General features: G+C 35.7%; 1 protein-coding gene across 7 annotated transcripts in view; it reads left to right on the top strand.

Annotated features, from left to right (window-relative positions):
* Window positions 1–12,895, top strand: part of LOC150101260 (ribitol-5-phosphate transferase FKTN-like) — a 353,950-nt gene that overhangs the window by 165,987 nt on the left and 175,068 nt on the right. For all 7 annotated transcript variants that reach the window (XR_016549166.1, XM_090401598.1, XM_090401595.1 and 4 more), the window contains one exon: window positions 8,702–8,985. Coding sequence is in view for 6 of the 7 variants with exons in the window: in XM_090401598.1 (XP_090257724.1) it covers window positions 8,702–8,985 (284 nt within the window). In the remaining variant the exon portion in view is untranslated. The remainder of the gene's footprint in view (window positions 1–8,701; window positions 8,986–12,895) is intronic.

The following is a 12,895-nucleotide window of genomic DNA, read 5'->3' as shown; positions in this document are numbered from 1 at the left end:
CTGTTTTCCTGCACTTTTAGTGAAAAAGTGAATAATACTGTAATCATATCAGAATAAGTAGCATGTTTTTTAATGTTCCATCTCACATCAGTAAGCATGTTCTACTAATAAGAATAAATACAGAAAAATATGATTGACGGGGAAAAAATGCTGGAAGTGTTAAATGGAATGTTAAATATTTGCTTTTTAAAATTAATATAGAATGCATCATCATCAAATTCCTGATATATACCCTCAAGGGGTATACAGGATATGATAGTACTACATGAAAACTTACATCATTACTAACTTCCTATCTACAAGTTTCCTCCAAATCAGTCTGTTACCTGTCAAGACTCCAACATTATCAGATCTTATATTTCTATCTTCTAAGGCACTTTTTACTGTATCGATCCACCTATATCTTCATCTTCTTCTGAGTCTTTTTTCTGCCAACCTGGTAAAGAATACTTGTTTGGCTAATCTTTCCTCTCCCATTCTGTTTAAGTGACCATACTACCTGAGATTAGCTCTGCTAAAGCATTCCTGGATGCTGAAAATGCCAAGTTTTTTCCTAATATCCTCATTTTTAATATGATATTGCATTGATGCCATCTGTTTATGCCCTCTAATCTTTCTCAGGACTCTCCTGTCTGCGGTCTCTAGTCTTTGGTCAGATGTTTTACTTCTGATCCAGCTCTCAGATCCATAAGTTCAAATTGACTTGAATACTGTCTTGTATACAGCTAATTTAGTGTCTTAGCTAATTTCTCTCTTATTCCATATAAATTTATTCAGTTGACTTCCTACCATACCAGCTTTGTTAATTCTGTTGTCTATTTCCATATTTAATTTACCATCTTCACTAAAAATCGTACCTAAGTAGCTGAAATGTTTTACTTGTTCTATAGGTTCTCCATTCACAATGCAGTTCATATTTTCATTGTTTCTGCCTATTTTCATTGTCCTTTTAATGCTGACCTTCATACCATATCTATTACAACAGTTATTCAGGGAATCCTGCAGACTTGTAACGGGTTTATTTAGAAGTATAACATACTTCTAAATGCATAAAGCAAACAGCTGACATTAATATCTCCAATTTTGATATCATGTTTAATTCCACTTTCCTCCATAATGTGATCCATATAGATAATGACTAATAGAGGGGACAATGTATATCCCTGTGTGACACCAGATTTAACATTAAACCATCTTCCTGTACTTCCTTCAATTCTAACTGCTGACTTACAACTCAAATAAAGATTAAGTATTGCTTGAGATAATGCCCCATTGACACCATATAACTGCAGCGTATTGAATAGCTTCTCTCTCCTGGCACCTTGTCATATGCCTTTTCCAGATTCACAAAACTTAAATACAGATCTTTGTTATATTCCCATGATTTCTCAACTATCTGTCGTAAAGTGAAATCTGATCCTGACAGTCTCTATTTGGCTTGAATCCAGCTTGTTTTTCACCAAGCTTCTCTTCCACAATCCTTCTCAACCTTTTCTCAAGTATACTTGCATATATCTTACCAGGAACACTCAGTACAGAAATACTGTAATTCTCACAATGTTTTATTTCCCTTTTTACATATGGGTACTATGATAGCTCTACTCCAATCATCTAGAATTCGTCCCTCTGTCCAGGCATTCTGACCTATGCAGTGCAGTCACTGTAAGACTTATACCTCCATACTTGAGCGTTTCTGGTCAAATATCATCTACTCCTGCTGCCTTTCCACATTTCAAGCTTTTGATGGCTTTTTCTGCTTCAAATATGAATATGTATTCCTGATTACATGCCTGTTGAGTGTTTTTTACCACTGTGCTGTCATTACTTGTTTCATTTAGCAATTTTTTGAAGTAATTACTCCATACTTCAAGTATATCTATTTCTCCTGTTTTCATATCACCTTTTTCATATCTAATTCTTTTACCACACTCTTTCCTCCATTTTGAGGAAAGCGCCTCCGTAACACAATTGGAAGAACGACGGTACATTGCGCCCTTCGATTGGAATAGGCCTAAGTTCGATTCTCGTCGCGACGGGAGGAATCTTTATCTGGTCGATTTCAATCGATGGTGAGTTAGCCGATCTCATACGGAGGTAGCAGGGTTTTTTCTCCCAGAAACTTGGGTTTTTCATCCCGCATACATACAAATCAGCCCTTCAGAACACACGCAATTTACAGACAAAAATTACTAGTTGTGGTGGTGTTGGAGGTGGGCGGTAGATGGCGTTGATTCGTAGTAGAGGTAAGGTGTAGAGACAGTTGAAGATGTCCTCCCGCGATGAGTCTTCGGACTCCTTGGAGGTATCAGGAATAATAATAATAATTTCTGAGCTTCTTCAACAACCTCCAGAATATCTTGCCACCTTCTTGATATTTATTTTCTATGTTCTTACCAAAGTCCTCCGATGATATTTGTTTAGCTACTTTTACAGTGTTTAGCTTTCTTACATTTGTCTCTGTATAAGAGCACAAGCTGACTTATTTGCCAGGAACTTTTATATGCTTTGTTCTTTTCTTTTACTGCCTCTTTAACTTCCTGTGTCCACTGTAGAGTTCTGATTTTTCTATTCTTACAGACAACCCCACCACATGCCTGTTTGGCTGAATCAACCTGATTGATTCAGCCAGAAGCAATTTCTTCAGGGCTTGCCACTGAATCTCCAAGGGTTGGTTCCTGTTCTCAAACTCTTTCATTTTTTCTTCAATACTGTTTGTGGATTTTATTCTAGTCTCACATCCAAAAGCTGCTCAACTTTTATTCGCTTTAAAACTTTCTTACATGTTCTTGTTTTCAGTATGATATTCAGTTTTATCCTGCTCAAGACTAAATGGTGATCACTTCTAATTTCAAATCCTCTGTACACTCTGGTGTTCTGCACCAGGGAGAAAACATCGCTAGTGCAGGACACCAGAGTGTATGGAGCTAGAAATGAAGCTAGCTGAGGAATTGGATAAGTGCCAAATTGCCATAATAAGGGCAACTGAAACAAAAAAAGGCAAAAACTGGTGACCTCGTTCTGAGCAATAAATGCAAAATGTTATATTCAGACAATGACAATCAAGGAAAAGAAGGGGTAGCCATAGCATTCTACACTAAATACGAGGCTAATCGTCTTGAATGGCAGGCAGTCTCAAGTAGAGTGATGTGGGCAAATATCAGAATGGGCAACTTGACAATGAGACTTATTTGTGTCTATGGCCCCACAGAAGGTTCTACTAAAGCCTCAAAAATTCCTCCACTTCTACCTTAGTAGAACCTTCTGTGGGACCATAAGCACAAATAAGTCTCATTGTCCAGTTCCCCATTCTGATATTTGCCCACATCACTCTACTTGAGACTGCCTGTCATTCAAGAAGATTAGCCTCGTATTTAGCAAAATGCTATGGCTACTCCTTCTTTTCCTTGATTGTCATTCTTTGAATATAACATTTTGTATTTATTGCACAGAAAGATCTCACCAGTTTTTGCCTTTTTTGTTTCAGTCACCCCTATTATGTCGATCTGGTACTTATTCAGTTCCTCGGCAAGCTCCATTTCTTTGCCATTCGGGCTTTTTATGTTGATAGTACCGATCTTGAATTCTTGTGATATTCATTTGGAGTGTGTTTTAAGATTTGTTCCAGTAGCTGACTTTTCGCTGTTTGCTCTGGTTCCCTGGCAAAAACAACGGGGGCCTTGTTTAATCAGGCGATGCCCCAGCCGGCATGAAATTCTGTCATGTTGCACCATCATTTTTTATTTTGGTTTAAGCCAATAAGAATACAATTTGGTCAGCTAAATCCAAAAACTGCCAGCCCATTCTCATTCGTTCAGTATCCAGGTAGATATCTAACAGGGCGCACCACGAGAAGGTGAGGATTGGACATTAAGTAAGAAGCCCTAATCGGTTCTCTGCATTCCTTTAAAGGCTATGTGGAGGTCTCCTCTCAGTTAAAAAGCTTTGACCCAATGTAGAATGCTTACAAGATTAAACAGATACACAAAAGAAACCGAGGCACGAACATATTGATTAACACAAACCATAATTTGTGCTATGAAATAGGGATTTTTTTTTTTTCATCTCATACTGCAGCATTCCATATTTGTACACCTTAAGTTATTTTCAGAGATTTTCATGGACACTCAGAAAGAGAGATATGGAAAGAATTAATGCATTGGAAATGTGGTGTTATAGAAAGATGGAAAAGATTAGAAATCTTTTCCATCTTTACAGAAAGAATATCAAATCAAGAAGTTTTAAGACAAGTTGGGATGGAAAGAACACTACTAAAGAATATTATGCAAAGAAAGACCAGATTTGCAGGACATCTTCTGAGAGGTTCTTTGGGACACCTGACAACAACTCTATTACAAGGGAAAGTTGAGGGGAAGAGAAGGCGTGGAAGACCATTTAGAGAGTGGTTTAATGACATCGTGGAATGGACTGGTTTAAGAATGATGGAAGCGACAGACAGAGAGAAATGGAGAAGAGCTACTCATCTGCTGCAACCCTCTTGCTAGAGGATGCTACCGGATGAAAATGAAGTTATTTTCACAAATTGAATGTAGGTTAATTTGTTCAGTTGATAAAAGTTTATAAAAGAAGAATAAAGATATTTCTTAACCAGTTTACTTAAACGGTAGACATGAATATTAAAACAGTTCTTTGATTTATGTGCAGCTTCACAGAAAATGCTTAGTAAAAATTCCATATTTGTGCAAAACAATAATACCAAAGAAAAAGTGTGAAAAAAGAAACAATGAAGATGATAATCAATAAAAATTATCGTATTTATTACCAAACCAGTCAATCAGAAGGTAATAAACATTTGAAAATATTGAAGAAAAAAAATACATACCTAGCTTTTGGTAAAACAATGTTTTTTGTATTAGGTGCAAATATTGTAATCAATCAGTTTTGTAAAATTAACATAAGTCAGTGAGTCATCAATGTTTTTATTTTTAGTTAGAATTCCAGTTTTTAATATAAACTATTATTTGCATACTTCGTTATGATATATTTATTCCTTTTTTATAAAATTTCCCAACTACAGAAGTTAAATTGCATTTATTAAATATGAACAGTATGTGTGAAAACCCAACAAGTTTCGTAAGTCGTATGACTTATATCATCAGGGGCATTGGTGTATAAAAAAAGTTAAATGCAACTAACAAAGATTAAATTCATAGTCCATTAGATGTTTCCAACTGTAACATTGAAAAAATTGAAACATTCGTTACTGAATGTTTGTTGGAACTGTTATTTGTTGTCACGTTGTGTGCTTCATGTGTGATATGTTCGAGATCTGAGGAGGTTAGATTTTTTATGAATGCTGACCACACTTGGTTTAATATCAAACCTTGGTTTTTGTTGCACTGTGTAGGAATTCTAAGCATTTTTGCCACTTAATTGAATTTCCTTGTGAAACAGTTTTTATCAATATATGACATGGTCATTTTTTCCAAAGTACTTTATGGCCAGTGGAAGTTGTGGAAAGCTAGGCCTGATTTATTCTCTTCTTTTTTCTGCATCTTTTTTATCTGCCATACAGATTTCTCCTGACCTTCCCGTCTGGCCTATGTAACAAATGCCACAAAAACAATAGATTTGATAGATCCCTGGTTTTTTATGGGATGGTGCGAAGGTTTCGGTGGATGTAGGAATCTTGATATTTTTTCTAAAGGGGGAAAAGCTACTTTTAAGTTGTACTTGCGGAGCAATGTCGCTAATCTGTCTGTGACATTTTTGATGTATGGTAGTGAGATTGCATTCTTGAAATCTTGTTTTTCTATGCTGGTTGTGAGAGCTGTGTTCAGGATTTTCTTGATTGTTTTTGGCTCAAATCAATTAAGTGTGAGGTTCTATGTTAAGTAGTGTAATTTCTCATTTCACTTTTTTTCCCATGCTGGATATCTTATATGCTTTGTCTCTCAAGTTTTTTATTATACCTGTTTTTTTGTGAGGGGTGGTAGTGTGAGGCTGCATTAAGGCCGCACCATCCCATAAATATGTACGTATTTATGGGATGGTGTGCATAAGTACGTATCCTGTTCGTATTTAATAAACATCTGGTCCCAATACCGGAATCTATCTCTTGAACTACTGAACCACAGAAACCTTTGCGCACGTAAATTACATTTAATTTGCAAAAATAAGTTAAGTTGCACAAATATTGCTAACTGTCAGTGTTAATTGTCATTTTTTTGCACTATCGGAAAACACTTCTTATTTCATAGTGCAAACTTCGGTTTCTGTTACTTTAGAAATGCAATAAGATGGAAGCAATATTTTATTTATTTATTTATTTATTTATTTATTTTTTTTACACTTCGGTTTTCTTTGTCGGTGCATATTCATTTGAAGTAAACATTACATATTAAGACACTAAGATTTCACATTCCATACAAAAGCACACTTCCGGTGACATTTTTTCTTGTTTTCATAGGTCATTTAATTTTTCTGTGTATATTATAAATTAATAGATTTTTAATAGATTAATTAGTAAATTTTCTTGTTGAAAGGAAATTTATGATGCTACCATAGGGCACTAGTATTGTGATAATGAAATTCACATAATCGACACACAGTGGCATCATTTTATCACATGCTCAGGCATTGCGGGAAAGCGTCGTTCCAAGGGCTCTATTAAGTGAATGATGCCATTTTTTAAACTATTTAGATAACACAGAGTTCACTGTAGTGTACTTTTTACTTTGATACTAATTAGCATCAAAGTATGATACTAATTAGCTATATACTAATATACTAAGTAACAGATCCTGTATGTTCACCCATAGTTGGACATAATTTTCTAATATCAGGAGGTGAACTGTTCCACTTAATCTGTTTTTAAACTTTGGTTCACTTATGCACATTCTAAAAAATAAGACTTGGCTGACCTGCTTTTCATCAGTATGCATGTGACATAGTTCTGCTGACAGTACCCAGTAGCTTTATATACTGTGATCACACTACTTCTGGTGATTGAGAGCAAGTAGATGTATAGCCGCCGGCTTGACCATCACATCTAGTTTTAAAGTGAACAGTGAAGAATCACTTTGGTTGGATTTCTTGAAGGGATATTAAAATATAGAAACAATCATTCATTGTGGAAGTTTGCAGCAAGGGTTCACATTATTTAAGAGAATGGTTAATGGTCTCACATTTATCAACTGGTATGCATTAGCCTAAAGATTATGCAAGCAATTGCTATTCTCTGTCTGAAAATATCTTGGCCAAAACAAGCCAAAACAAAACATGTAATAAAATATGCTCCACAAGACTGTCTTTTAATAGTGTGTTGCCAGTTCTTAAACTACACAAAATGTGGATGAATATAACTCTACTAGTGGACCTGAAACCTTGCATTATATTCTCATGAGTTGATTTAGATTTCACCTTCTAGTTATGCATGCACCTCATCTGATAATAGAAGCAGAATTTGAATGATCTTATGAAAGGTCATTCATCTTATATGTGGTATAGATTCTCTTAGAATCTATACTACAAGCTTGAAACCTCCTCAAAGAAGATGTGAGATCACCTCATTTCACAAGCAAGCAACTTTCTGTTTTTCAGTGATGTTAATGTAAATGTTTGAGAGAAAACACTATCTCACTGAATAGCATATGGTTATAGTTGAATGAAAGGTTGAAGGTTGTGCTTCTACACACACACACACTAGAAATATATCCTGCTCCAGTAGCATATGCTGTTAATATGGAGGAATATCCTATGAGAATATGGACATCTTAAATACATTAATTACAAATAATATTGGTATTGGTAACTTTACAGTGATAGCAATTTTAATGGGCAGTCAGCTAGGCTTCATGCAATATTGTTACTTTTCATATGAGTGGAATAATTGTGTGATGAACACCATTATGAGGTTAAAGAAATTTAATAGTTTGACAGACAGTTTAGTGTCAGAAGCATTTATTCCTTCCCACCTAAAGGGAAGGACAAATGCTTTTCTCTTTGACTATAAACAGAGTTGGACAGAGTAAGAGAATTTAACATTGTCATCTGAATGAGTTTAACAGGGTGGTAACAAAGAAACTGAAAGTTTTCTTATACTCTTGTCTTGTCAGATGTCATCTCCTTCCAGGAGGTTGACTACCATGAGCTTCCCCTTTGCATTCTTCATAGGACATAAAGGTCAAAGAATATTCTAATAATATGTTAAGTCATTTGACTATTTGTATATGGAAAATATGACTTTGGCATTGATTTCATCTCAGTATCTTCTTGAGTCTAATTCCCACTGAGACTTCAGTAAATGTCAAAACCAGTTTGGATAGTAGCTTCTTCCCATAATGAAAAGCAATATGCCAGTCATGTCCATCCTTTCAGTGTCTGAAAGGAATGGACATAATTGGTGGCAGTGAGGCAACTGATATGAAGTCAACAGCCTCTATGTACAAGTAGTATAGTAATGAATACACTTCATATACAAACTTTGTTTGCTTATGCTTGTTTAAAAGTTTAAAACAGGAATATAATTTGTCAGTATAATTTAATACTGTTTCTGTGAAAAAAAACCATCATACACCTAGTGTGTTTATGATCACATTCTTTTTAAAAATAATTTGTGAAAACCCCAAATCATCAACTTTATATTACTTTATATATATAGTAAATTTTAAGGAAACAAAAATTTTAATCCTAACATAATTAATAGTTTCTGAAATTTTGAGTTTAAATTAATATCTTATAGGAGTATTTTATTGAAGAACTAAGAAACAGAAGATTTCAGAATCTGATAGTCAGTGGGCAGGATCCCACACTTTTACAGCATGACCTGAAGGTTACTATTCCATTTCATTATCTCCTGTTTCTAGATGGTCGTGGAGTTCATGTGTCTGTGATGTATGAAAGACCAGGAAAGTTTTGGTGGTGTCCACCCTTGCTTATTTCAGAGACTCTTTGGAAAGACATCAAAAAATTGAATTTGGAGACCACAGATCTTGTAATTAATCCTAATGCTGTTGCATATGATAAGTAAGTTCAGATCTGTTAGAAATGCTTTTTGAGTATTCAAATGTAAGTGTTTGTTAAATTATTAAGTGCATATTATTTATACCATATTTTAGGATGTATTCTAAGGAACTGTTTAGAACTTTCAACTTTGACTTGGATATAATATTGGCATACAGATGTCCTGTTGACTCTTCTGGCCACATATGATGACAGAAGAGTATATTAATATGTTTCATTTTAAAATGGAATGATGCCTGTCCCTGTACTAATTTCAACACATCTATTTATGTATAAGGTGGTAAGGATCAGAGAAATGGGCAGTACAAGGATAAATTGCTTGAACAAGGGAAGGTTTAGTAGGAAAATGTGGGTAAATTTCATAATGGAAAGTTATCTCTGTGCTGGTCTCATTTGAAAGCTGTAATGCCATTTGAAATGCAAGCAAAAAGTATCAGAATCATTAATTATTAGGAAAACAGATAACAAAAAGTAAAGCTGATTTTTGTTAGAAATCCAGGCAGTAGAGCAAGAAATATGAAATTATATTTTTAAAAATATTTAGGAAAACAAGAAGAAAGAACAAATCATTTCTTTTCTTTACACCTAATCATTATGCCACTCAGAATCAACATAATGAACTGCATAAATTTACTTGGGGGGGGGGAGCAAGTAAGTAAAGTCCTATCATTGTTGATAGAAGTATAGCGCCTCCGTAGCGCAATTGGAAGAACGACGGTACATTGCGCCCTTCGATTGGAATAGGCCTAAGTTCGATTCTCGTTGCAATGGGAGGAATCTTTATCTGGACGATTTTCAATCAAAGGTGAGTTAGTCGATCTCATATGGAGGTAGCAGGGTTTTTCCACCTGGAAACTCGGGTTTTTCATCCCGCATACAGACAAATTGACCCAGCAGAACACACGCAATTTACAGACAAAAAATACTACTTGTGGTGGTGGAGGAGGGTGGTAGATGGCGTTGAGGGAGATGATTCGTAGTAGAGGTTCGGCGTAGTGGTTGAGGCAGTTGTAATAGTGGGTGTCCTCCTGTGATCAGTCTTCAGGAGATGTAAGAAACTTGAATTAGAAAGGGAACACCATTCTAGTAATTCTGAGCAGAATAAAATGAGAATTTATGGAGGTGGAGAAAGGACAAGAGGGCATCTTTGAAAGCTGAGAATGAATGCCACTAAGAAGGGGTGAGAGCTAGATTTTTCTCTGAGGGTGATGCATGATTGGAATGGATTGTCATTGGATGGTGTAAGTGCAAGCAGTGTGAATGAATTCAGGAATAAGTATGATAGCTGGTGTATGCAGTATGTGGCCTCCCTCTATGAATCTTTGACTCCTTGGAGGCCTCTCTTAATAATAATAGGTTTCTCTTCCATAATCTTTTTCAATCTCTTTTCAAGTATGCTTGCATAAATCTTACCTGGAACACTTAGTAGAGAAATTCCTCTATTAAGTGAGGAATCTGTAATTCTCACATTCAGTTTATTTTCCCTTTTTTATAAATATTTACTATGAGAACTCTACTCCAGTCATTGGGAATTTGAAATTCTGAGCAGGCCCTCTGAATTATGCAGTGTAATCACTGCAAAACCTTCATACCTATGCATATCTGGTTGAATATCATCTACTCCAGCCACCTTTCCACATTTCAAGTTTTTGATGGATGTACTACCTCAAGTATTGTTAAGTACGCCTGTTTACATTCCTCTTGAAAGTGTTCTAGTATGGTTCTGTCACTGCTTGTTTTAACAGTCTTTCTAATTACTCTAAACATCAACGATATCCTTATCCACAACTGGTTTATCAGAAAATTCATGGAAGCCTTGGACATGCTATGAATACCTACTTAATGCAGTCAAAACCAAGGTATCATCCTACATCAAGCCCAGCCATTAATCATCAAAAATCTCGCACACTGATCTTAGGCATGATGTACATTATTTTATTATTATTATTATTTTACAGCATCTTCATGGAGTCCAGAGACTCATCATAGAAGACCCAAAACAGTCATCATATACACACAAATCCTATTCTGTCTCTCCTTGAACCCAGTCACCATCAAGGAACTCGCAACCATTCCACTCACTCACTCACCACTTTCCATGCAAAAAATCCGATCTGCACACCCCTACTTAACCACACTCTTATACAACTTCCATGAATAGCCCCTAGTTCTCTATTTCTCATATATTGAAAAATTTCATTTGCATCAATTTTATAAAACCCTTTTTAATATCTTAAAAGTTTGTATCATGTTCCCTCTTTTCTGTCCATCAGCTTAACTTTGTAATCCACAAACCTTCAACCAATCATCATAGGAAGTATTCCACAGACCTGTCACCATCTTGGTCACTTGTCTCTGAATCTTCTCTACCATCTCCTAGTTCCCAATAAACCAGGTGACCAAATTTGTACACAGTTGTCAAGAAGTGGCCAAATCTTAGCCTTATAAAGAGAGAAACTTCCTTATCTTTACTTGTTACCATGTTTTTTCAACATCCAAGTAATCTTTTGAGTTATTTTATTACTAGCTTTTGCAATATGCCCTCTGAACTTCAACTTTTCGTCCACCATTATCTCTAAGTTCCTAGCTTCACCAATTTCCTGCTGTCCAATACCATCATTATGATACACTATATGCAACCTTTTCAACCTGAAGTGCATAATCTTACATTTTGCAATAAAAAAATAAAAAAAAATCAGCTAACGCCTTTTATTCCCTTATAGGAGTAAGCGAGGTCTTTATACCCTATCTAGCTTTTTTTTTTGGAGACTGAGTAGGCAGTTCAATCTCCACTGGTCAGCCAATCAGAAATAGCTGGCCCATGTCTATCACTAATTATAGCAGCCACCGATGAAGAGGCTGGCAAACAAGTGCTGCCATCTCTTAGTACCTCACCCTAATAAGATATGGTACTTATTATAACATAAATTGAAAGCCAAACGGTTGTTTTTCTGGCATCCTTAATAATAATTAAGGGGATACAAATCCCTTGTTGTTCAACTGCCAATAAGCAAAACTCTAAGATCAAGAACAACGAATCTGTGAGTTTCATATATACCGAAAAACTATCGGCAAATCCAAGTGTAAATGACCACTTGGTAGTACAACACCAAGGCAACTCAAAGCAAAGGTGGAGCAAGCTCCCTCACTATCCTTGATATTTTCTCATAATGTAAAAACACAGCTCCTAGGGGATGTAATACTGTAATTACATTATGAGGAGAGGTCACTACCCAGACCGGTTTCAATCTTTTTTGAGGTCTCATCAGTCAGTAGGTAGACCTGGTAATTTTTCGGTATATATGAAACTCATAGATTCGTAGTTCTCGATCTTAGAGTTTTGCTTACTAGCAGTTGAACAACAAGGGATTTGTATCCCCTTAATTATTATTAAGGATGCCAGAAAAACAGCCGTTTGACTTTCAATATATGTTATAATATACAAACACACCTTTATGGCATTCGTATAGTAAAGGTATGTAAGTTCTTTTCACTTAAGCCTTGTTATCTTCCAGGTCTACCTACTCACTGATGAGACCTTAAAAAAGGTTGAAACCGGTCTGGGTAGTGACCTCTCCTCATAATGTAATTACAGTTTTACATCCCCTAGGGCTGTGTTTTTACATTATGAGAAAATATCAAGGATAGTGAGGGAGCTTGCTCCACCTTTGCTTCGAGTTGCACTACCAAGTGGTCATTTACACTTGGATTCGATGATAGTTTTTCGGTATATATGAAATTCATAGATTCGTAGTTCTCGATCTTAGAGTTTTGCTTACTGGCAGTTGAACAACAAGGGATTTGTATCCCCTTAATTATTAAGATATGGTACTGTCTGAAATAATGTGGGTACTATGGTTGATTTTCTTGAGTTTACGGGATAAAAAACCCGAACTTCTGGGAGGAAAAACCC

This window comes from Typopeltis vanoorti, chromosome 12 (assembly GCF_054136105.1).
Source record: "Typopeltis vanoorti isolate ZY-2024b chromosome 12, IOZ_Tvanoo_1.0, whole genome shotgun sequence".
NCBI lineage: Eukaryota > Metazoa > Arthropoda > Arachnida > Uropygi > Thelyphonidae > Typopeltis > Typopeltis vanoorti.
This window is presented reverse-complemented; position numbering and strand designations above follow the sequence as displayed.